Below are 23,660 nucleotides of genomic sequence, written 5' to 3' on the forward strand. Positions count from 1 at the left end.
TGGTGGTGATGGGACAGGACTGGTGACCTAGAGGGGCTGCTGGTGGTGGTGACCTAGAGGGGGGCTGCTGGTGGTGGTGATGGGACAGGACTGGGGACCTAGAGGGGGGCTGCTGGTGGTGGTGACGGGACAGGACTGGGGACCTACAGGGGTGCTGCTGGCTGGTGACCTAGAGAGGGCTGCTGGTGGTGGTGACCTAGATGGGGGCTGCTGGCTGGTAACCTGGGGGGGCTGTTGGTGGTGACAGGACAGGACCGGTGACCTAGGGGGGCTGCTGGCTGGTGACCTACAGGGGGGCTGCTGGTGATGGTGACCTAAGTGGGGGCTGCTGGCAACCTAGGTGGGGGCTGCTAGCTGAAGTGGGGGGACTGCCCCAGCCCTGGGTTGTGGGGAGAAGCAGCAGAGCAGCCCCACTTTCCTCCCCCCTGACAAAGCCAGGGCAGCTGCCACGGCATGGGCTGGGTGCTGCCGGGGAAGCGGCAGCAGCTCCCGGCACAGGCTCTGGCACAGCTCTCCCTGCCTGTAAACATCTCCACCGCCTTTATTGGCAATCAGCACTGAAGGTCACACAGCAGCAGCAGGCCCAAATTCCAGGAAAAAAAAAAAACCAGAGAAGCTGCTGTTATGTAACTGCTGCCTGAATGTTGGCAGGTGCCCAGCAGAGCAGCTCACTGCAATGTGGCTGGGAGGGGAGGGGGGGGGATGGAGATAGAGGGGAAAAAAAAACCCAACCGCACACACAAACCACCCAACACAAACCCAACCCAAAGTAGGACATCTCCCGGGCCCGTTCAGCATCCTGAGCATGCCACCTGCAGGTCAGCACCGACACTTCTCGCCTTCGCAGCCCATAAACCATTCCCCTGCCTCTCCAGCCCAGGGCTTGCACTGCAGGTGGAAACTGGGCCACCGTGTCCCCAGCCACCTCCCCGCACCGCCGGGAACGTGGCACCGAACAGAGGAATGTCTCAGCAGGGAGGGAGCTCAGCTGCTGGGGCTGGCCTGGACCACAGGGAGCCCACGGTGGAGCTCACCAGCACAACCTGGGTTACGAAACACCATCCAAGCCATAGATCCGGAGGATGGGGTGGAAGGGTCCTTTGAGATCATCCAGTGCCAGCTCCCTGCCTGGGCAGGGACACCTCCCACCAGCCCAGGCTGCTCAAGCATTCATCCAGCCTGGCCTTGAACACCTTCACAAAGGTATTTACAACCTCCCTGGGCAACCTGTGCCAGTGTCTCCCCACCCTCACTCCAAAGGATTTCTTCCTCATCTCCACTCTCACTCTCCCCTCTCCCAGCTCCAAGCCATTGTCTCTCATCTTGGCACTCCCAGCCCTTGTCAAAATTCCCTCCCCAGCTCTCCTGGAGCCCCTTCAGATACTGGCAGGCTGCTCTGAGGTCTCCCTGGAGCCTTGTTTTCTCCAGGCTGCATTTGTATCCTGCCTAGACTTATGGTGGGTTAGAGGATTGAATGAGAAGTCAATTAAGCTGTACTGCCTAATTAAAGCAGGGTTTAGTTATCGCTGCTGTGTGAAGATTCACACTTGATGGCACTCCAGAGAAATGTAGCCAGGTTGGAGCCTCTGCTGAGACACCAGCACAGTCAACAGCCCCAAGAACAGGATTGCAGCAGTTCCAGCCATGGAGTCCATCCCAAGGGCTCTCACAGCCAAGGTGACAGTGCCCTGCCTTGGGGGTTCTGCTGTCTTACTACTCAAGCCACCTGCACAGCCTATGTTAAGACCACACTGTGAAGCTTTTCAGCTCAAATTCGACCCCTTCAGCTCCCAGCGACTTCCTGATGCTTGAAGTGGGCTTGAGAAACAGGAGGCTGCACCAGAAAGCAGAAGACAACCTCTGAGCACACAGCTCCCCCAGATCAGGGCAAGCCCAACACAACCACGGTGCAAATAGGATGCAAAGCCTTGAGGGCTCTGCTTTTCTATCAAAACAAACCATGCTTCTCATCCAGCTTCTACAAGCTCCCAGGGCTTTGGGGTAGTGCCTGTGTGGGGCTGGTCCTCATTGCAGACCAGAGAAGCTCTCTTGAGAGCTGGATGAGAAGTGTGGTTGGTTTTGACAGAAAAGCAGAACCTTCAAGGGTTTTGCATCCTATTTGCACTGAGGTTGTGTTGGGTTTGCCCTGATCTGGGGAGCTGTGTGCTCAGAGCTTGTCTTTTGCTTTGTGGTGCAGCCTCCTGCTTCTTGAGCCCACTTCAAGCACCAGGAAATCACTGGGAGCTGAAAAAGAACCTGGATGCTTTGGAAATGCTGCAAGCTGATCATCATTCTGAGGAGTATCCCAGTTTCTGTCCTCAAACCCACCCCTTGCACAAGAACTCTGCCACAACAGCAAGTGCTGCACAGTTCAAAACACCTACAGCAGCTTCGAGATGCTATCACCATTTTCTGCCAGACCAGACTGTGACCCTCAGCCTGCATTAGTGTGAAGATAAAGACCACATCACACTGCTGCTTCCAGTTCCTTCCCGTCCCCTTTCCAGCACAAAGGGGAGTGCAGCTGAAGGCCTCAACAGAAGCACATCAACACTTACACTGAGGGTGGGCAGATACTGGCACAGGTTGCCCAGGGAGGTCGTGGATGCTCCCTCCCTGGGGGTATAAAGGGCTAGGCTGGATGAGGCCTTGAGCAACCTGGGCTGGTGAGAGATGTCTTGAAGGTCCCTTCCAACTCAAACCATTCTATGAATCTATGAATGACATCAACAGGTTTGAACTCTGCTACCCCAACCCTTCCCTTCCACACCACTTCTCCAGCACTGGAAACATTCCAGCAACCACTTGGCTGAGCCCTTGGATTTGCAAGGAGGGGAAATCAAGCTCATGATCAGGCCACAGCACTCATCATTCTTCCTGTTCCTTGGGGAATTTCCTACCTTCCAGGCGAATGCCAAGGAAAGGACACTCCTTTTCTGCCCTCTGGGGCCCTGAAGGGGCACTAGAATGTTGGCTTTCTAGCATGACCTCCAGGCCACTTTTACTATCTCTTACGTGGACCCTCGCTGCAGCTACCTTGCAGCAAGCAGCTAAGGCAACTAAAGGAACTCAACCAAATCTCTGCACACAGCCACACCAGCACTCACAGGTCCTGCCATGAGACTTGCTTCAGCAGTTCAACCCCGAGGAGCATTTCAGCTGCTGTGCTTAGTTCAGCAGCACAGGAACTGCACCATCTCACTGAGAAGAGAGATTTCTGCATTCTCTGCTCTAAATGTTTGCAGTTCCCAGGGTTGCTGAAGGGATAAAAAAAACACCAAATGAAACCCCAGGATTTCCTTTGAGACCTGTCTGTGGTTCAAGCCCCATCTAAACCCCTTTCTCTAAGCAGGCAGGGCTGGCTGCTGCTGCTTCTGAGCACACCTGCTCCCTCCACATCGTTCCTCCTCCAAGGAGCAATAAAATTCCTCCTTTGCAGCCTCCAGACCAAATCCTGAACTGCTCTGCACGCTCTGCCTGATTTATTGCAGGAAAGACAGCACATTACAGCCAGAAACTGGAGGGGAAAGAGGTTCAGATTACGACTTCATTTGCAATTAACCAATTCCACTTTCTGACTGAAGTTTCTCCAAGATAAAATTGCAGATCTGGATGCTATTCTAGGAAGCTGCAGCACCACACAATCTCAGGGCTCAAGCACCAGACAGAAACGTTTGCGTGCTATAGATGAACTTCCAACCCAGAGCACAGGGGTGGCAGCTACTCACCAGGTAAGAGGGGAAAACAATCTTGCATTATAAAGGAGAGAAAGAGAAAAGAGAGGTTAGACACCACAGCACCTCTGGACTTGCAGAATGCCACAGGTTTGGTGGGAAGCTTGGCAATGCACCTGAGATGTCTCACCCTAACCCAGGGCAGAGGTGATGGCAGAGCAGTAAATGGAACTGTGGCACACACAACACTGACCTTCAGCCCCAAAACCAGGCTCTCGCTGTGCAACAGCCCGGCCGAGCGGCTCCCCTCCCGCACAGGACAGCCAGAAGGGCACACTAGGAGAAGTTCCCACCAGCAAGCAGAAGGCTGAATGCTCTGAGCAGCCCTAGATGAGGATTTTCTCATCAGAAGCATTTCAACTGAAGCTAAAATCTGATGGCAGGAGATTGCTGAAGCTTTTCTTAGGAAAGGCATCTCAAACCCTGGCTTGGACCTCAGGCTCCACAGCCTGGAGATGGGACCCCAGTACAAGCCAGGAGGATGGTGGCAGCACCAACCTGAGCACCTCGACAACAAGCTAGGTTAAAAAGCAGCCCCCAAAGCCACAATCGTGTTTTGCTCTTGGGAGGGATTCTGCTCCCCCCCCCCCCCCCAAAAGCCTGCTGAACAGAACAGCTCCTCCAACCCCACCCTGCCTGATGTGCCCAGTCTCCTCCTGAGACCAACAGCTTGGCTTCCAAACCCACTACACCAGGCAGGCTCCCCAAACCCTGTCTGCCTTTCAGTAAGCTGACCCAGTCAACTCAGCTGATCACCATCCCAACAAACAAGTTCTGCAGCAAGCCATTTCTGGTGGATTTCATTATCTACCCCACTGAAGACAGAGCAGGAAGATCCTTTAAGTGTTGTAAGTGGTTGAATTTTGTTCCAAATATAAAAGGCTGGCTTGGGAGAGAGTGCAGGAAACAGCACAGAGAGGAAAATACTGCCTTTTTCTCTCCCCCCCTTGGTATTTGAAGTAAAATTAGGTGCCAGGCAATCACTTGCTCAGGATTCCACATTTATGCAAAAAGCAGCTCCAGTTCAGCACCCACACATGGGGGGTTTGGGGTTTTTTTGAGCTGGATGAGGAAGTGGCAGCAGCAAAGACAGCTCAGCCCCATCAATCCATGCCCTGTGCCAGTGCCCAAACCAGACATGCTGCTTTTAAAGTCCTTAGAAAGCTTCATTTCACTGAAGCCTGAAAGGTCTCACTCATCTAGGGCTCTTCCACCCCTCAACCTGCCACTGACAGCACCTAACCAGCCTGGGCTGCTGCTCTGCCAACCCAGGGCATGGCTTTGATGGCAGCAAGCTCCTGAGAGCTTCAGAAGGCAGCCATTCCTCATAGGCTTACACCACAGCTCTTCCACAAGGCAAATGAACATTTCAGGTGGCTCCAGACACCAAATCTTGGCTGAGAAGCCACAGGAAGGCAAGCAGATGCTGTGCTGAGCTACACCAGCGTCACCCTTTCGGTAAAGGGATTCTGCACCAGGACCCAGCTCTCTGCAGTGCCATCTGTAGGGCATGAGCTCTTGCTAGTCAGCAGGGGAAGACACCTCACTGAGGGTCTCCTCCAGCTGGCTTTTGGCAGGCTCTCCGTGGAGCAGCTTCTGCAGGAACATCACTGAGCCTCACCACCGACTTCTGCTGCCAGAGCCTGTTCATGGATGCCGTTTTAATGGCGCCTGTGGCAGCTGATGGCTGCCAACAGCACCCAGACCTGGTGCTGCACCTCCTGGGATCTGCTGTGGCAAGGGACCTCTGCAGATTGCCAGAAGTTGTAAGTGCATTTGGACTGATATTGCACTATCTAGACCAAGATCCCCAGGAATGACAGATGGAATTAGTCATGGTGACTGTTCCCAGCGCAGACACACGGCAGACTGAGAACTCAACTAATCCACTGACACACAGAGCAGGAAGCTCACTGCTAAGGAGACAACAGGACAGGTCACAGGGCTACTCATCAAACAAACACCATAGAAACAACACTGCACGAGTAAATAAAAGTGAGAACCTCAGCATTATCCAATTCAATGGTAATCTGCTGGGAAAGAGAGAAGGGGAAGAAGTGAAAGCAAGCATTAGTCAGAGAAATCACAACCAGGTTGCATGTTAGGGTCTCAGAAATCAGTTCACATCTTCATGCTGCCACCCAACACTGGGAAGAACATCTGCAAGCACTGGGATGTGGTGGGATGGGGAACTGCCCCACTGAGGAGCTTCAGAGGCAGGAGGAGCCCTGGCTTTGATGCTGTGCCAAGTGACAAACCAGGCAGGCTGCCTGATCGGGATCCAAGAACTTCACCCTCGGGCACGAGTCGTCAGCAGCCTGAGCTGCCAGCAGCAGGGCAGGGATTGGGCTTCCAGTTTGGGAAGGAGAAATGAGTTGTGAAATGCAAGTCCTGCATGGAGGCACAGGACAAGGCTTCAAATTGGAAGAAGCTGGATTTAGATTAGAACTCAGGAAGAAATTCTTCCCCACAAGGGTCAGGAAGCACTGGAACAGGTTGCTCAAAGTCGTGCAGGCTGCAACCCTGGAGGTGTTGAAGGCCAGGCTGGATGAGACCTTGAGCAAGCTGGGCTGGTGGGAGGTGTCCCTACCCACGGCAGGGGATTGGACCTGGATGACCTTTAAGGTCCCTTCCAACCCATGCTAAGTTTCTGTGAAGTGAGGCTGGTAGCTGGGAGGCACCCAGCAAGACATCCAGGAGTGACATGTTTCCAAGGGAAAAAACCTGGGGTCTAGCCTACACTGTCAATGTGGTGAAGCTTCCTGCCTATTAAACACACCACAGTATGGTACCCATCAGCCAGCGAGCTTGAGAGCCTGCCAAGATGAGGAGGCTTTAGCAATCTGCAAGCTCAGAGCCTTCCCACCAGCTTCTCTACATCTGTGCTCTCACCACAGCTTTTGCATGCTGCAGAGGGATCCCAGCTGCTTAATGAAGGTCTTTGCTAGTGGCAGTAACCAACATCACCTTCTCCCTGCACTTGCCACCTACAATAGGGCCAGGTGCAGGGGCCAGAGGGTGCAGAGGTCTTGCTGTGTGCTGGGAGTGAGAAGTGGCATCTTTACAGACTCAGATTGTACCAGCCAGCTCCACATGGTATTACAGCAGAAATCACACACTGTGCCAGGGCTGCCATGGCACAAACCTGAACATCTAAGCCTCAGGAGGAACTTCTTGAATTTGAGGGTGCCAAAGCACTAGAACAGAGAGGTGGTGGAGTCTCCATCTCTGGAGTCATTGAAAACCTGCCTGGATGCCATTCTGTGCAACCTGCTTGAAGTGGTCTTGGTAGATGATCTCCAGAAGCCTCTTCCAACCACAGGATCACAGAATGTTAAGGGTTGGAAGTGACCTCCAAATATCATCCAGTCCAACCCCCCTATCAAAGCAGGTCAGAGGGGAACACATCCAAATGGGGTCTGAATGCCTCCAGGAGAGGAGACTCCACCACCTCTCTGGGCAGCCTGCTCCAGGGCTTCAGCACCCTCACGGTGAAAAGGTTTTTTCCTTCTGTTCCCGTGGAACCTCTTCTGCTCCAGCCTGCACCTCCTGCCCCTGGACCTGTCACTGGTGCCAGGCTCTGCTCAGGGATGTCCATCCTCCCTCTTCACAACCATGAATGAGGGCACCCCTCAGCCTCCTCTTCTCCAAGCTAAAGAGCCCCAGCACCCTCAACCTTTCCTCCCACAGGTGATGTTCCACTCCTCTCATCCTGTGGCTTTGCTGCTTGAACATCACTTTGCAGTGACTCCTGGCAGCTGTGTGAACATCAAGGTGGCCTGTGTGGCCAACATGCTGCTCACAAGACTTGCCACCTCCATGCCTGTGTTGAGAACCAGCCTGCATGACCCTTTTTCCTTCTCTTTCTCTTTCACACCCCAGGATGACTTTCAAAACAAAAGGTATTGCCTTGCAAGTGGTGACTAAACACAGCTCTGAGTCACAGGGGAGAATAAATACCACTGCACTGCTCGCAGCAAACAGCCAAAGCTGTTCTGCTACTACCAGCAGTGTCTATCTGCAAGCCATCAGCTGCTTCTCCACGGGCAGAAATCCACTTCACAAGCAGCTTCTTATCTTGCACAAACTGATCTGCTCTTGCAAGAATTGAAGCCTTTGCCCACACACACTGACAAGAGTTTTAAACTCTCGTGGGGTTCTCTACGGTCTGAGTGCTGCAGGTTGTGTCAAACCCACCTGTGCATCCTCCACAAACACTGCTTCAGCCAAAGTGGCCAAATAAAGTCTGAGGAGGTCCTGTAAATGAATGGCATTGATGATCTTCAAGGTCCTCCCCAGCCTAAACAAGTCACAGTTTCTATTCCATTTAAAATGTCTGAGTGACATGGAGGTGCAGCAGGGGAGGTTTGGGTTGGACACTGAAAGTAACTTCTTCACTCAAAGCCTGGCACAGACTGCCCATGGTTGAACTCCCATTCCTGGAGGTGTTTCAGAAGATGCTGAGGGACATGGGTCAGCACCAGACTTGGTACAGTTAAGAGAAGGGTTGATGACCTTTAAGGGTTTTGCCAACCAACACGATTCTGTTATCAGACAAAAAACCCCTCACAGCTCTCCTCTGGGTTTTGGTGCTTAGTTGATAGATCAACCATCCTTTCTACTGCTTAAGGTGACCTTACACAGTCTCTCTGGGTCGTTTTTAGAAGGGGAACCTACAGTGATGTGCCAAAGGAAAACTGGATCTGTGATTAGCCTTAATCCATTGTGCCCCCCAGCACTGGGCCACAGGAAACATCACTCTGCAGTGGTTAGAGGATCACCAACTCCCTCCTGCAGGAGCAGACCAACTTCTGTAGGCCACAGCCAGTCTCCTTGCACATCATATCTGTAGTTTGTCACAGCTGGCTCAGTAAAGGACCTTGAGAAGTGGACAAGGTCTCCACGTGACTGTATCTCGTGCTGTTACTACCCAGGAGAAGACTCTACCACTTCAGAAGAGGACAATGTGCTGCAAGTTCAGCTGAAAGCTGCAGCTGCTGCCCTTCTCACCCCACACTGATGCTTCTTCCTTGCAGCTGATCAGGACACCCCTCCAAAGTCACTGAGTTGACTCAAACCTATGGCTGCTGCAGAGCAGCACACTCCCAAGAGGGGCTGGAGCAAAGCAGGAGCAAGAGCCAGGAGGTGGGCTAGAGCTGGAGGGCTGGGGTCAAGAGGATGGGACCACTCTTCTCATTGATGCCCAGTGACAAGACATGGGGCAGTGGGCACAAACTGGAACCTGGTTTGTTCCACCTGAACAAAAGGAGAAAGTTGTTTGGTGTGAGGGTGCTGGAGGCCTGGAGTAGGCTGCCCAGAGAGGCTGTGGAAAGATTTCAGACCCAGCTGGGCACTGTGCTGCTGGGCAAGCTGCTGGGGGTGCCCTGCTTTGGCAGGGGGTTGGGCTGGATGATCTCCAGAGGTCCCTTCCAACCCCATCAGGCTGGGACTCTGTGAGCTCTGAGAGCCCAGGGGTCAGGGCAGCAGGTGGGAAGAACCTGGCAGGGCAGGGAGCTCAGCAGTGGCCATCCCTGCCCCCGGGCCATTTTCCTAGGAGTCTCCTGCTGGCTCTGGGCTCTGCTGTGTGCTCAGCTGGGTGTGCTCCTGTACAGCCCACACACCCACACTGGCCCAGCCTGCTCACTCCCTCTGCTCTGCCTGGCTGCCAACAGAGCTCTATGTTCTGCTCCTGGGCCCTCAATCCCAGCCAGGCTGGCCAAAGCAGAGGCCATTTAGGTTGGAAGAGACCTTTGGGATCACTGAGTTCAAGCCTTACCCCAGCACTGCCAGGCCACCACTACACCATGGCCCTCAGCATCACATTCCCATGGCTTAGAAACCCCTCCAGGGATAAGGACTTCACCACTGACCTGGGCAGCCTGGGCCAGGGCTTGACAACCCTTTTGGGGAAGAAATTGTTCCACATGTGCAACCTAAACCTCCCCTGGTGCAACCTGAGGCCATTTCCTCTAGTTCTGCTGTTTGGGAGCAGAGCCCAACCCACAACTGGCTCCAACTTCCTTTCAGGCAGCTGCACAGAGCAATGAGCTCTCCCCTCAGCCTCTCCTTCAGACTAACCAAGCCCAGTGCCCTCAACTGCTCTCCAGACCCTTCAACCAGTCTTGCTGTCCTTCTCTGGGCCTGCTCCAGGCCCCCCCACATCCTTCTTGGAGTCAGGTGCCCAAAACTGAGCCCAATATAATCCCAACTGGCCACTCAGCCTATCAGTGCTATCAGCTCCTCTGCTAAGGGTTTCTGTGCCTCCAGAGCATCTCCCTCCCCTGCAGCTGCAGCTCCAAACAATGTGACTGCCATGGAACTGACCTCTGAAGGGTTTGCCTTCTTGTCATGTTAATCTGCACGACTTTAAATGCTCCTGCCAGTGAGAACTGGACATGAGACATCATCTGCTCCTGGGAATGGACTCCCAGTTGCTGCTGCTTCCAGCTCCAGCTGCCAGCTCTCAGTGGCTGGGGGGTTACAGGGCTCTGTACACCTACCCTGTGGCACAGCCACTGGCTAAATGGCTCAGAAATGGACTAGAGCCCTCAGACTAGGGGTGTGAGGTTGACTGTCGGAATGCCTAGACAGACACACGGGCATACAGAGTCTGCTGATGCAAACAGAACAGGTCTGCACCTACAGAGAAATCTCCTCCACAAGACAAGGGAGTTTCATCTGGAAAGGCAAAGAGAAAAACCCAAGAGAAGTGGGTGTAGAGTTTCCATCTATAATTCACAAAAAAGAGATGACTCAGGTCTATATAAACTAAAACCAAACCACAGAAGGAAAAACAACAATCCTCTGTCTGCAAGGTGGTGTGAGCTGATGAAGAGCCAGGGCAGACCAAGGGTTACAGCCTTCACAACATGGAACAAACTGAAGGCTTACTGGAGTGCCAGCAGCCTGCCACTTGCTAGCCTCAAGCAGAGAAGCAAGAGAACCAAGCTTACCTTTCAAACTCTCTTTGAAGCTATTAGCTGACTGCAAATGGGTTTGTTCTTAATCCAGTACAGAAGGGCTTAGACACATAAAATACAGCTTGGAAAGGTGAGGATTTTATTCCCCAGTGGTTCAAGAGAGCCTGCTGAAGTGTGAGTTACCTTTTCTCCATAGCCTCTGTCTTTGGTCATCATTTCCCTGAGTGTCTGTAAGACTTTAATGCACAGCTTCTCCTCATTCTCCTCCAGTAGCTGCTTGGTGTGCTTTATTAACCTGAAAGAGAGCCAAGCACAGCTTGTTGCAGCACCAAGACTCTAAAAGTGGGGTGAGAGAGATCACAGAACAAAAGAATCATAGAATCAACCAGGTTGGAAGAGACTTCCAAGCTCATCTAGCCCAACTTAGCATCCAGCCCTATCCAATTAACCAGACCCTGGCACTAAGTGCCCCATCCAGGCTTTGCTTGAACAGCTCCAGGGATGGCAACTCCACCATCTACATCGTGTGGCCTGAGCAGTGCTGAGCACAGGGGCACAAGAACCTCCCTTGTCCTGCTGCCCACACTGCTCCTGAGCCAGCCCAGGATGCCATTGGCTCTGCTGCCCACCTGGGCACTGCTGCCTCCTCTTCAGCTCCTCTCTCCCAGCACCCTCAGCTCCCTCTCTGCCTGGCTGCTCTCAGCCACTCTGGCCCCAGCCTGTAGTGCTGTTTGGGGTTGCTGTGGCCAAAGTGTAGAACCCTGCCCTTGACCTTGTTCAGTCTCATCCCACTGGCCTCTGCCCACCCATCCAGCCTGGCCAGGTCCCTCTGCAGGGCTCTGCTACCCTCCATCAGCTCCACAGCTGCTCCTAGCTTGGTGTCACCTGCAAACATACTGATGCTGGACTCAGACCCCTGGTCAATAAAGATATTGAACAGGACTGTGCCCAGCAATGATCCCTGGGGTTGTGGAGGAAGAAATTTTTGAGGGTGAGGGTGGTGAGACACTGGCATAGGTTGCCCAGGGAAGCTGTGGAGTGCAGAAGCACAGAGTGTGATCTTTGGTCAAAGATGTGATCTTTGATCACATTGGGTGCTTCAGTGCTCCACAACCTCCCCGCAGGGGTTCAAGGCCAGGCTGGATGAGGCCTTGAGCAACCTGGGCTGGTAGGAGGTGTCCCTGCCCATGGCAGGGAGGTTGGAATTGGATGAATCTTAAGGTCCCTTCAAACCCAACCCATTCCATGCCTGATTTCAGTGTGTGTCAAGGACACGCCAAGCTGGGCACTGATCCATAGAGCACAGCAAAACTGAGAGCAAGTGGAACATAAATCTCCCTTCCAACGAGCCAGGTTTGAAGACAACTTACTTGCAGATGAAACCTCCACTTTCACATTTCCTCCTGGCATCTGTGTTCTCTGGGAAGAGCAGCTCAGGCCTGTGAAGAACATCCACCAGGACTGACAGCTCTGCCTGCACCAGAGGCCGCAGGCGATCCTCTAAGGCGGATACGATGTCCTGGAACAGAAGCAGAGCAGAACTTGAGACAAGAATTCAAACCCAGCCACACTTCCATGTCACCCATTTCACAAAGCAGAAAAGAGGCACAGCACAACTGGGTCTGTCCTGCCTGGATAAACCAGGTGTAAGATCACAGAGCTTGGTGGGACGTTTAAGAGAAGTTCTAATTCCCACCAGTGCCCCAGGGTCACTCAGCTCCCCTGCCCTGCCCTGCCCCCCACATCTTTCTAGATGCTTTTCTCGATACAGGAGCATGAAAAATGCAGATTCAGAGCTGCACTGAAACTCTGTGATAGTGATCAGGTTAGTTACACTCCAGGAACCACTCAACTGCTCCTCACCAGCCCTGCTCCCCACACCACTCAGAAGCATTTCTCTGGACACGCTCCAGCTCCTCAATGTCCTCCTCGTAGTGAGACACTCAAATGGTGGAACAAAAATCCTTCAGGTACCTTCAAACACCAGCACCTAGGATAGGCAGTGACAGGACTGGGGGGAGTGGAGCAAAGCTGGAGGTGAGGAGATTCAGACTGGAGGTAAGGAGGAAGTTCTCCAGCATGAGTGTTGAGAGGCTGGCAGGGGTTGCCCAGGGAGGTGGTTGAGGCCCCATGGCTGGAGGTGTTTGAGGCCAGGCTGGCTGAGGCTGTGTGCAGCCTGCTCTAGGGTAGGGTGTCCCTGGGCATGGCAGGGGTGTTGGGACTGGCTGCTCCTTGTGGTCCCTTCCAACCCTGACTATGAGCACTTCCACACCCAGGAGCTGTGCAGACTCAGCTGCCTGCCTTGCTGCAGTGGCTTTCCTCCATTTCACCACAGCATTACTGCATTCCCCAGCAACTAACTCTATTAGCAAATGTTCTTCTCCTCAGGAAATCCTCCCTCCTTTGGTGCAGGCACGGCAGGAAGTGCCCAGCAGAGGAGCAAGGGGTGCTGGGGAGTCACCTGCAGTCTCTCAATGATGTTCCTGTAATCCCTGGAGGCAGCCAGCACCGAGTCTCTGCGGGCAGCGTTCCTGGCTGTCATCCTCCAGTTCATGGCAGTCTTCTGCACAATGTTGTGGGACTTGAGGAAGAGGTTGTTCACTTGGCTGTCCAAGTCCACAGGGATGGCAATTGCTCTGCTTTTGGCTGCAACAGACCACAGCTGGTAAGAATCACAGATCAGGAGAATCAGAGAACGTCAGGGGCTGGAAGAGACCTCCAAAGCTCATCCAGTCCAACCCCTGCCACAGCAGCATCTCCTAGAGCAGATCACACAGGAACACATCCAGGCAGGCTTTGAGTATCTCCAGAGAGGGAGACTCCACAGCCCCCCTGAGCAGCCTGTTCCTGAGTTCTGTCACCCAGGGAAAAAATTCCTCCTCATGTTTAAATTAAACTTCCTATGCCTCAGCTTCCACCACTGCCCCTTGCCTGGCACTGGGCATCACCCAGCAGAGCTTGGCTGCAGCCTCCTGGCACTCACCTGCACACATGGAGAGCCACTGCTGAGGTCACCTCTCAGCTCTTCCTCTCCCAGCAGCACAGCCCCAGCTCCCTCAGGCTCTGCTCCTAACAGAGCTGTTCCATTCCCTTCAGCAGCTTTGTGGCTCTGGGCTGGACTCTCTCCAGCAGTTCTGTGTCCCTCTTGAACTGGGTGGGCCAGAACTGGCCACAGCACTGCAGCTGTGGCCTCAGCAGGGCAGAGCAGGGGGGCAGGAGCACCTCTCTCAACCTACTAGTCACAGCCATTCTAATATATACCCCAGAATGGCACTGGCCCTCCTGGCCACAAGAGCACACTGCTGGCTCCTGCAGCCCTGTGGTACACCCAGCTCAAGAACAGGACAAGATCTGCTTGACCTTCCTTCTGCATCCTGCTTTGTGTGCAACTGAACAGGCCCTGTGCAAATGGCCCCTGGAGGAGTTCAAGGAACATGTGGACACAGCACTTTGGGATGTGCTCTAATGGTCACAGTGGGCTTACCCAGGCCATAGTGGTCTTAGGCTGGCAGTTAGGTCTCCTCCAACCAAAACAGTTCTATGATTCTCTGGTCAGGCCTCTGGTTTGTATTATGTTTGAAGGTTCTCACACCTTAGAGCTCTTTTACTGTGTTTAAAGTAGGGTCTGTCCTTACACACACACTCCCTGTTCCCATCCCAACACAGATGCTGGCCCTAGACCCGGCACAAGTTACTCTTGCTACTAGAAGCAGAACAAATTACAGGGAGGAGTAGCACAAAATTATTTCTGTGCTGTAGATTAGAGTCACAGCCTGGTTGAGATTGGAAGGGACCTCTGGAGATTACCCAGTCCAAGCCCCCTGCTTCAGCAAGGGCACCCCTAGCAGCTTGCCCAGCAGCACAGTGCCCAGCTGGCCTTGGCAGCTGTCCACACAAGGACACTCCACAACCTCTCTGGGCAGCCTGCTCCAGGCCTCCAGCACCCTCACAGCAAACAAGCTGCTCCTTCTGGTCAGATGGAACCTCAAGGGTTCCAGTTTGTGCCCACTGCTCCTGGGCATGTCCCTGGGCACCACTGAGGAGAGCCTGGCCCCAGCCTCTTGCCCCCCACCCTCTAGCTCTTGCTGAACCTTGATCAGATTCTCTCTGGGGTTGCTCTTCTCCAGGCTAAAAGAGGACTGCAGGAAGTTTTGGGGCTTAGATGGAGGAAGCACTTCAGGTTACACTGAACAAGAGTGACCACCTCCTGCTCAGCCATGACAAGAGCCCAGCACAGCTCTGGCTTTGTACTAAGCCTGGTGTCTGAGTTGTTGAGTAGCACCTTCAGGAAGTGAGCTGCACCCTGGTCCTGGCAGGCTGGCATGCACACAGCAAATGCTGGCTGGCCACCTCCACAGTGCTTACTGCTGCTGAGATCCAGTTCTTACCTACATCTGAGAGGACCCGGATGCAGCTTTCCACAGATGCCTTTTGGCTGGGCATTAACCAGTTGCAGTGGTACACTCTGAACACACCCTGCAGCAGCTGGACAAACACAGGCTGTCGAGTCTGGAAGACAAGAAAGGTCCAACTCATTACCCTGCTGAGGTGCAGCAGCATCACCCGGAGGTGACACTGGTCACAGCCGTGGCTCTCTGCACGCCAGCCGCTTCTAACTGGTCTGCATCCACTGGTTAGGCAACTTGGTGCTGTAGACAGATTATCTGCCACACATCAGCCACTGAATGGCAAGGGTGGGAAGGAGGAGTGGAAGGGAAACATTAAATACACAACTTCTAAAGCAGAAAGGCTCGGTAATTGAGCTTGACTAAGCAAGGAAATCAGGAGTCATCTCCACCTGTTTCATCAGAGCTATCAGCAAACCTGGCACCCAGGGATTCTTCTTTCAACACTGACCAGGAGCTGACTCAACAGTCCACATGTAAATGGGATTTTGCTCTTGGCTACAGGAGAGCCCAGCTCCAGAGTGGGAAACTCATCCTTTGCAGCACTGAGCTGGTATCATTTACTGCAGAACCAGCCCTGTGTGTGCTCTGTGGAGCGCAGGTAGTAGTTAGTGGTCAACGCCAGAGCTGCTATGGAGACAAAATCAAAGTGTGGGGTTTAAACTTGGATTTCCCAAGGAGATTTTCAGCTCCAGATCAGTGAGCTGCTCCAACACACATCAGCTCTCTCCTTTCATCTCTGCAAGAGCCCAACAACAGCGACCAAAACTGTCTGTTTGGGGTTGTGCAGCAATTACTGAGGAGAACAACTCAGTTATTTTACCTGCAAAGACTATTTGAATCATTCCAGGTGAGCTTCCAGGTGAGAGTGAACAGCCCAGCACCCTGTGCCTACTGCCTACACAGTGCTTCTACCAGCTAAGGGAACTACACCACAGTGCAAAGCCCACAAGAGGTAGGGAGCAGGGAAACAATACCTCTTTGACTCTGGTCAAGAGCAATGCCTGCTAGTAAGAAAAAAAAGTGGAGTTAGGGAGAAAAAAAGTCAAAAGGTAATAGATAATTACATCTAGGAATCAACTCATCACATCAGGCCATCACCAAAGGTACCAGATCAAAACAGTCAAGAATCCACAATCACTGTGAGGCAAACACTCAGCAGCCTTCAGCTCTGTGCCCAGCTCAGGAGCCCTCAACACAGCAGGGACATGGACCTGATGGGGCAGGTCCAGAGGAGGCCATGAAGGTGATCAGAAGGCTGGAGCACCTCTGCTGAGGAGGAGCTGGGGTTGTTCAGCCTGGAGAACTTCAGACAGACCTAATAGCAGCCTGCCAGCACATGGAAGGGGCTACAAGACTGCAGTGGGATTCTGTTTGCAAAGGCCTGCAGGGACAGGGTGAGGGCAGTGGTTTGAAATGAGGGCAAAATGAGATTGGATGTAAAGAACAAGTTCTGCACCAGGAGGCTGCTAGAACACTGCAGCAGCTTGTCCAGGGAGGGAGTTGAGGCCCCATGCCTGGAGATACTCAAGGTGAGGGTCAACAAGGCTGTGAGCAACCTGCTCTAGTGGAGGATGTCCCTGCTGAGTGCAGGGGATTGGACTGGATGAGCTCTGGAGGTGCCTTCCAACCCATGCTATGATTCCTTTCTAGAGACAAGCCAAACACCAAACCCATGGCAGACAGCAGGATTCTCCAAGGGCATTAGAAATATCTGGATTTGAAGCTACCCACATAGTCCTTTCAGTTCATGTTTAAAGACATTTCAGTCTTAAAAAGCTCCAAAGGCATTTCATTTGCTCCAATAAACCAAGGAAGAAATTGACTCCATGTCCTACATGGCTCCAGCTCCACTCAGGAAAGCAAGCCTTGGGCAGCAGCACCCTTAGGAGGCAAACAGGATTAAATGGTACTTGTGCAAGAGGGAAAGTTTTGGGCAGCTGTTCTCTGAAAAGACAGATTTGTGTTCTCCTAATCTGAGGCTATTTGAAGTGCATGGCAGACGTACGAGGTGTGCCCTCAGCAAGCCAGGATGGGCCTGACTCAGAGCAGGCAGAACTGAAGTGCAACAAGCCATGACATGAAGGAGCAAGAGACAAGAAGAGGCTTGCATGGGAAGTAAGGAGATGACAAGGTGCAGCAGAAAGCATGGGGAGTGACTGAATGCAAAGGAGAGTGGCAAACCATCACCTCCCCTTGGAGAGAGGGGCACTGGATCAGACAGGAGGGGCTGCAGATTGCTCTGCTGCATGGCAGATGGGAGGGAAAATCCCACCCTGAGAAGAGATGGACACCAGTCAGGTGGTCCAATGGGCTGAATTCCTCAGGTGAGGGTCCTTGGTTATGGGCAAGAGTGCTGACAGGCAAAAGATGCTGGAAGACACTGCAGTGGGACACGGGAACAGGCTGCCCAGAGAGGCTGTGGATGTCCCCTCCCTAGAGGTGTTCAAGGCCAAACTGGATGAGGCCTTGAGCAGCCTGGGTTGTGGGAGGCTGTCCCTGCCCATGGCAGGGGGCTGGAACTGGAGGGGCTTTAAGGTTCTCCCCAACCCAACTCATTCTACAAATCTGTGACTAAGGAGGAAGAGAAGCAGAGCTCTTCACATGGACAGGCAGAGGGAAGCTCAATCTGGGATTAGATAGAAAAAGCTATCCAATGAGATGGAAAAGAGAGGTGAAGTTGCTTCATCCTGCTAGACAGAGGGAGGTTGAGAAACTAAACCAGCCTGCTGACATCAAACCAAGAGATGTCTCCACTGTGATGGTAAGGAAGTGGATTCCAGCACTGCACACCCTGAGATGACAACAAAGGCATGGCAGCCAAGGGACAGAGAGGGCACAAGTGCAGAGCCCTTGGGGGACAAGGCTGACTTGAGCTCAGCTTCTCATTTCTTGAGCTCAAGTTGACAAACTGATCCCATGAGTGCCTGTGGAGGCACTGCAGAGGACGCAGCCTGTCTGCATAGTGACTGCAGACACTTTCAAGGCCCAGGAGGAGCACATCAGCTGCTGGACTGCTCAGACTTGCCTGTATGAAGACACAGCCCCATAAAACGACTCAGCCCAAACACAGCTGGAGCAGCTCCCTGGGCTCTCACAGACAGTGCCCAGCTTGGCACCTGAAATTTCTGAGCCAACCTCAGGCACAGCTCTGTGCTTTCAGTGTGACTATCACAGAATGCATCAGGTTGGAAGGGACCTTCAAAGGTTATCCTGTTCATACCCCCTGAACTGAGCAGGGACATCTCCAACTAGATCAGGATTCTCAGGACCCCGTCAAGTCTGAGCTCAAATGTCTGGGTAAGGAAGGCTGCCAAGGGCTAAGAGAAGCAGAGCTGTGCTCAAGGCTGGACAGTTGGCAGATCAGGCTGGCCACTAGTCAGCCAAACACGAGGCGAGAACAGGTCCTGACTGGAGGAGAGCAGAGACACAGGCAGCCCACAGGGCAAAAACAGGAGCACTGCTGCGAGCAGAGAAGCCTTCGCTGGGGGCACAATCATGCAGCAGCTTCCTGAACTCTTCCCTGGAGCACTGCAGTCCCCACAAAGGGAAGGGCCAGCAGCCATTCTTCGACAAGGCAGTGACCCACTCAACTGCCAGCTGTCCTTTATGACCACTGCTGGGACCCAGGTGCCTCCAAACCTGTTGCCAGGTACGAAGCTGGAGTTCACCCTGCGAGCGGCTGCCTCTGGCACGATGAGGCTGCATCAAGTTTCAACAACTACTGCACTCCAAGCTCTGCCAGCTCTGCCAGGCACCTGACCACTCCACCCACACTCCTCCCACCAAGGTCTTTAGGAGAGAAATGATGTTATCTTTCTGCTGCAACACACATTAGGGCCAAGTCCTGACACTGCTGTTCTGGGGTGCAAATCTCTACCTCGGTCACTTGACAAACCTTCTAAGCCTCTTCTCCAAGTTTCCCCAACTTCTGCACAAGACAAAGAATTACTCACACTGGAGTTCCTGGGGAAGTTTTGGGTTTAAAGGACATCAGAATCCTGCTATCAAAACATCCTTTGTTTTTGCACCCTCTATAATGCATCACTCTCCTCCTGTCCCGAAGACTTTGGTGGCAAGGCTTTACCTTCCCTCTCCATGGTGCTTTAGAGAACAGCCTGATATTGTGCTAACTGCTCTCCCACTGCTTGGCAGCTGGCAGGCCAAGCTAGCACTGAGCACAAGCTTGGGTGTTCTTCTCCACCTGCCTACACCATCCTGTTCAACTGTCCTCTGGTACTTGACTCTAAAGAAGATGAGCAGAGCCCTTAAATGCAACAGCAACAACTACTTCATTTCCCTTCCCGCAGTGTGATACTCTCACCTGGGGTCTGCTGACAAGCAGACCTGTGTAGTCTTGGTAGCAGTAGAGTTGAGCCTACTCAAGATGTAATTGGTGCTTCAGCTTCTCTAGAAAATGTCTGTCCTCTGACCTACAAACCCTCCCACTTCTGCAGCCAGAAAGCCACCTTGGGCACAGAGCGAGTGCCTGCCCCCTCGTTACAAACCTGAGGCTCTCGGCAACTGGGATATGGAATCGGAGCAGCAAGAATCATTTCACTGGCAGCATATTTTCACTTCTCACACCACCTCTGTGGTGGGAAAAGACCTTCCAAAAGTCCAGCTACTCTGCCTCTGCATTTTCCTACCTGCAGAGTGGTGCTCTGATCGGAGAAGGGGGAACTGAAGAAGGTGGTGACTATGCTCATCACTATTTCTGTGACGTACTTCTCCAGGATGGAGTCTGCATGCTTCCTGTCGCTGGTGTTATTGCAAGCCTGCAAGACAATTCAGTCTCAGGTCAGAAAAAGCTCAGCCAAGGTGAGTTAGTCAATGTCACAGACTGCAACTCTTCATTTTGCACAGATTCCTTGCCACAGTGATGCTGATGACACTTGGGACCCCTGGGTTTCCAGCGCAGGCGAGAGCCCAACACCGTTACTGCTTTCATGTGGTGGCAGACAGCACGTTCAGGAGGGAGGGAAAAAGCACAGTGCCTTAGAGGAAAGCAGTAGGGTAGGGAGGACTGAAGTGTAATGGGGAAATACTTGGAATCCCAGGCAAAAAGCCAAATGGCCAAACAAATGCCAAGCTTGGAAAAAATTTCTTCTGACCTGCCAAGAAATGTTGCCTCTTGCTGAGGAAGAAGCTCACTTCTGGCCAGAGTCAGCAAGCCAGGTGGCAGGAGAGGAACAGGCACTAGCCAGAAGGGCAGGGTGTGGGGCTTTGCTGAGGGGGGTGTCTTGGTTGGGGGGATTCTCTTTTATAAAGGGAAGTATTCCTGTGTCCCATGGAAATGACTAAGGAAATCCACAGGCACAAGAAAGCAGAGAGCAAGCTGAAGGAGCACAGTCTTGAGGATACTTAATTGACTTGATGCATTTTGATGCTCATTCACAGACTGCATGGGGCTGGAAGGGACCCCCAAAGGTCATCTCATCCAACCCCCTCTGCAGGTAGCAAGGACACTTTCAGCTAGAGTGGGCTGCCCAGAGTCACCTCAGGACTGATCTTGCACATCTCCAGGGATGATGTTTTACTGTCACTGCTCTTCAGTTCTCTGCAGCTTTTGGCATGCAGCTGCTACATACAGAACTCCTTACCCGACAGATGTCAAGCAGGAAGTTCTCAAACAGCTTCCACATATGATTGCTGGTGTAAATCTCTTTCATTTCTACTTCTGTGTCCACGTAGCAATGATTCAAGAAGTTGATGTAGGCGATTTTGACCTAAAAGGAGAGGAGAAAAAAAGAGGAAAAACAAATCCACAATCACAAAAGCAAACCTGATTGGGATTCTGAATCAGTTTAATGCCTCAGCAGAGCTGCTGTATAAATCACTTGTAATGCTGCTTCTTGCTTTTCCTTAAGCCCTGGTGAAATTTAATGCCATGAATAGCAAGACAGCAGCCAAGAAAATACAGCAGGGTTAATGCAGACTAAACGTCAGCGCAATAATCGCTTCCAGTTCTGCAGAACCATCTGCTGAAGGTCAGCAGCAAACTCCAGAAGCCTCTCTGCCTCCAGAACCCTACAGAACAACTGAGTGCAGCATCACCTCTCCCCTCCTCCCCATCTGCAGGGCAAGGAATCAAGTGTAAAAGGATTTCACTGAGCTATCCAGACTGACTGGGGTTGCTGACAATTCCTCCTCCGGTTCTGCTTACCCAGCTGATTGTCCACCTGCACCACCAACCCTTCCCAGGCCCTGCAGTATCAAACCTCCCTCACACAAAGCCAGCACACAGAAGCAAAAAATGCACTGGGGTTGGAAGGGACCCTCCATGCACATGCTGTCCAACACCCCTGCAGCCAGCAGGGATACCATGGAATCAGAGAATGGCAGGGGCTGGAAGGGACCTCCAGATACCATCTGGTCCAAGCCCCTGCCAGAGCAAGATCAACCAGAGCAGATCACACAGGAATGCACCCAGACAGTTCTTGATTATCTCCAGAGGGGGAGACTCCACAGCCCCCCTGGGCAGCCTGTGCCAGGGCTCTGTCACCCTCAAAGGGAAAAAATTCTTCCTCAATCTCACCTGGAACCTCCTGTGCCTCAACCTCCTATGCCTCAATTCCGTGATTCAACTTCCACCCACTGCCCCTTGTCCTCTCACTGGGCATTACTGAGCAGAGCCTGGCTCCATCTCCAACTACAGCAGGCTGCCCAGAGCCCCACCAAATGAGACCTCGAGTGTTTCCAGGGATTTGGCACCTACCACACGCTCCAGTACTTCACCACCCTGGTTGTGAAGAGCTCTTCTTCATGCCTAAAGAACTCCCTCCCAATGTCCCTATCAAACACATCCAGGCCAGCAGCTCCCCAGAGCCCTCACCTCAGGTATGCAGTCCTCGTGGGTTACTACCCTGACAATGTCATCCAAAGGCAGCAGGGAGTTGCACTTGATTTCTGTGTAGACATTTTTGCCTTCTGTGCACACAGCCAGCAGCTCTACCAGGTGGATGTGGTACATCAAGGGGCTGTTCTCATCCATCCGGTCCCTCTCGGATCTCATCATCTGCACCAAAGTCTGGAAGGAGGCTCTGTCGTTGTAGAACACCAGGACATCCTCTCCTGCATTCACCAGCTGCCCAGGGGCAGAGAGAGGCCATCAGCACACCAAACAGCAGCTCCCCACAGCACCCTCTGGCCATGGCAGCTGCAAACCCCATTTAGCTGCTCTTTAGACACTGAGCAGCAGAGCACTGGGCACTCACAGAACCAACCAGGCTGGGAGAGAGCTCCAAGCTCAGCCAGCCCAACCTAGCACCCAGCCCTGCCCAACCAACCAGACCATGGCACTCAGTGCCCCAGCCAGGCTTGGCTGCAACACCTCCAGCCACAGCCACTCCACCACCTCCCTGGGCAGCCCATTCCAGTGCCAATCACTCTCTCTGACAACAACTTCCTAACAACATCCAGCCTGAACCTGCCCTGGCACAACTTGAGGCTGTGTCCCCTTCTTCTGGTGCTGGCTGCCTGGCAGCAGAGCCCAACCCCACCTGGCTACAGCCTCCCTGCAGGCAGCTGCAGGCAGCAATGAGCTCTGCCCTGAGCCTCCTCTGCTGCAGGCTGCACCCCCCCAGCTCCCTCAGCCTCTCCTCACAGGGCTGTGCTTCAGGCCCCTCCCCAGCCTTGCTCTGGACACCTCCCAGCACCTCAACATCTGTCTTGAATGGCAGAGTCTAAACTGGATACAGCACTCCAGGTGTGGCCTGAGCAGTGTTGAGCACTCAGTCCTCTCCTGCTCCCCTGCTGGACAGAGGGCTCAGCCACCACATGATGCCCTCAAGAATTTACCACTTCTGAGCTGCTGAAGGACTTCAAAGGCAGCCCCAGTGCCTGCTTAGACAGAAGTGGTGCCAAGCAGCTCGTGACTGCTGGTTGTGCTTTTGGATGCCAGGTCTCTTGCCTCAGCTGACTTCTGAATTCCCACACAGCTTGGGGCAGAGGAATGCCCTGGGGACATGCTGGGCGCAGGAATTCCACCCTGCTGAACAAACAGCAGTGCTTCTCCCAGGCTAGGGAGTGACAACTCAAGTCACACACTAAAGATTCCAACCAGCTTCACGCCTGAGACTCAGCCAGCCACATCCTCAGAGCAGTTCAGACCTTCTGTAACCCCACGAAGGGAAGGAGAATGAGCAAACTGAGATTTGCTCCAGGCTGGGCACTTCTGAGGATGCAGTTAGAGGGGTCTGGGGCTGTCCTCCCGCAGGGTTAGTGGCCAACAGCTAGATGAAAATGCAGAACCATAGAATATATTGGCTCAGAAGGGACCTTAAAGATCAGCTAGTTCCAACCTCCCTGCCTTGAAGGCAGAGCCTGAGCCCAAATTAACTCCCTTTTCTCAGCAGCTGCTGACCCCTGTGGAAGCACCTCACAAGCTCCACTCCACGTCCAGAAGCTCACAAACCCATTTCTGAGCTGCAGGATAAAGTACAGAAGCCCTTAGATCAACCCAGAAAGACAGCGACAGAGAGCCCAGAGCTTGCCAAATCTGATCCTTGGGCTCCCCCTGCTGAGAAGGCCAATCGAGATCCCAGCAGAGCCGCAAGCCAAGCCCATCACACCCAGCTCCAAGAGATCCATTTACCTTT

General features: G+C 53.0%; 1 protein-coding gene across 13 annotated transcripts in view; it reads right to left on the bottom strand.

Moving 5' to 3' along the window:
* The window catches only part of ITPR1 (inositol 1,4,5-trisphosphate receptor type 1), a 227,895-nt gene that overhangs the window by 92,213 nt on the left and 112,022 nt on the right, over positions 1-23,660 (bottom strand). For 3 of the 13 annotated variants that reach the window (XM_064156160.1, XM_064156152.1, XM_064156149.1), the window contains exons 32-40: positions 21,896-22,147; positions 20,664-20,789; positions 19,710-19,838; positions 16,038-16,067; positions 15,043-15,163; positions 13,116-13,300; positions 12,025-12,173; positions 10,838-10,949; positions 5,738-5,767 (exon numbers count right to left, since the gene is read on the bottom strand). In XM_064156160.1, coding sequence (XP_064012230.1) covers positions 5,738-5,767; positions 10,838-10,949; positions 12,025-12,173; positions 13,116-13,300; positions 15,043-15,163; positions 16,038-16,067; positions 19,710-19,838; positions 20,664-20,789; positions 21,896-22,147 — 1,134 coding nt within the window. The remainder of the gene's footprint in view (positions 1-5,737; positions 5,768-10,837; positions 10,950-12,024; positions 12,174-13,115; positions 13,301-15,042; positions 15,164-16,037; positions 16,068-19,709; positions 19,839-20,663; positions 20,790-21,895; positions 22,148-23,660) is intronic. The other 10 variants (XM_064156161.1, XM_064156159.1, XM_064156155.1 and 7 more) reach the window with 6 other exon arrangements.

This window comes from Pogoniulus pusillus, chromosome 16 (assembly GCF_015220805.1).
Source record: "Pogoniulus pusillus isolate bPogPus1 chromosome 16, bPogPus1.pri, whole genome shotgun sequence".
Lineage (NCBI taxonomy): Eukaryota > Metazoa > Chordata > Aves > Piciformes > Lybiidae > Pogoniulus > Pogoniulus pusillus.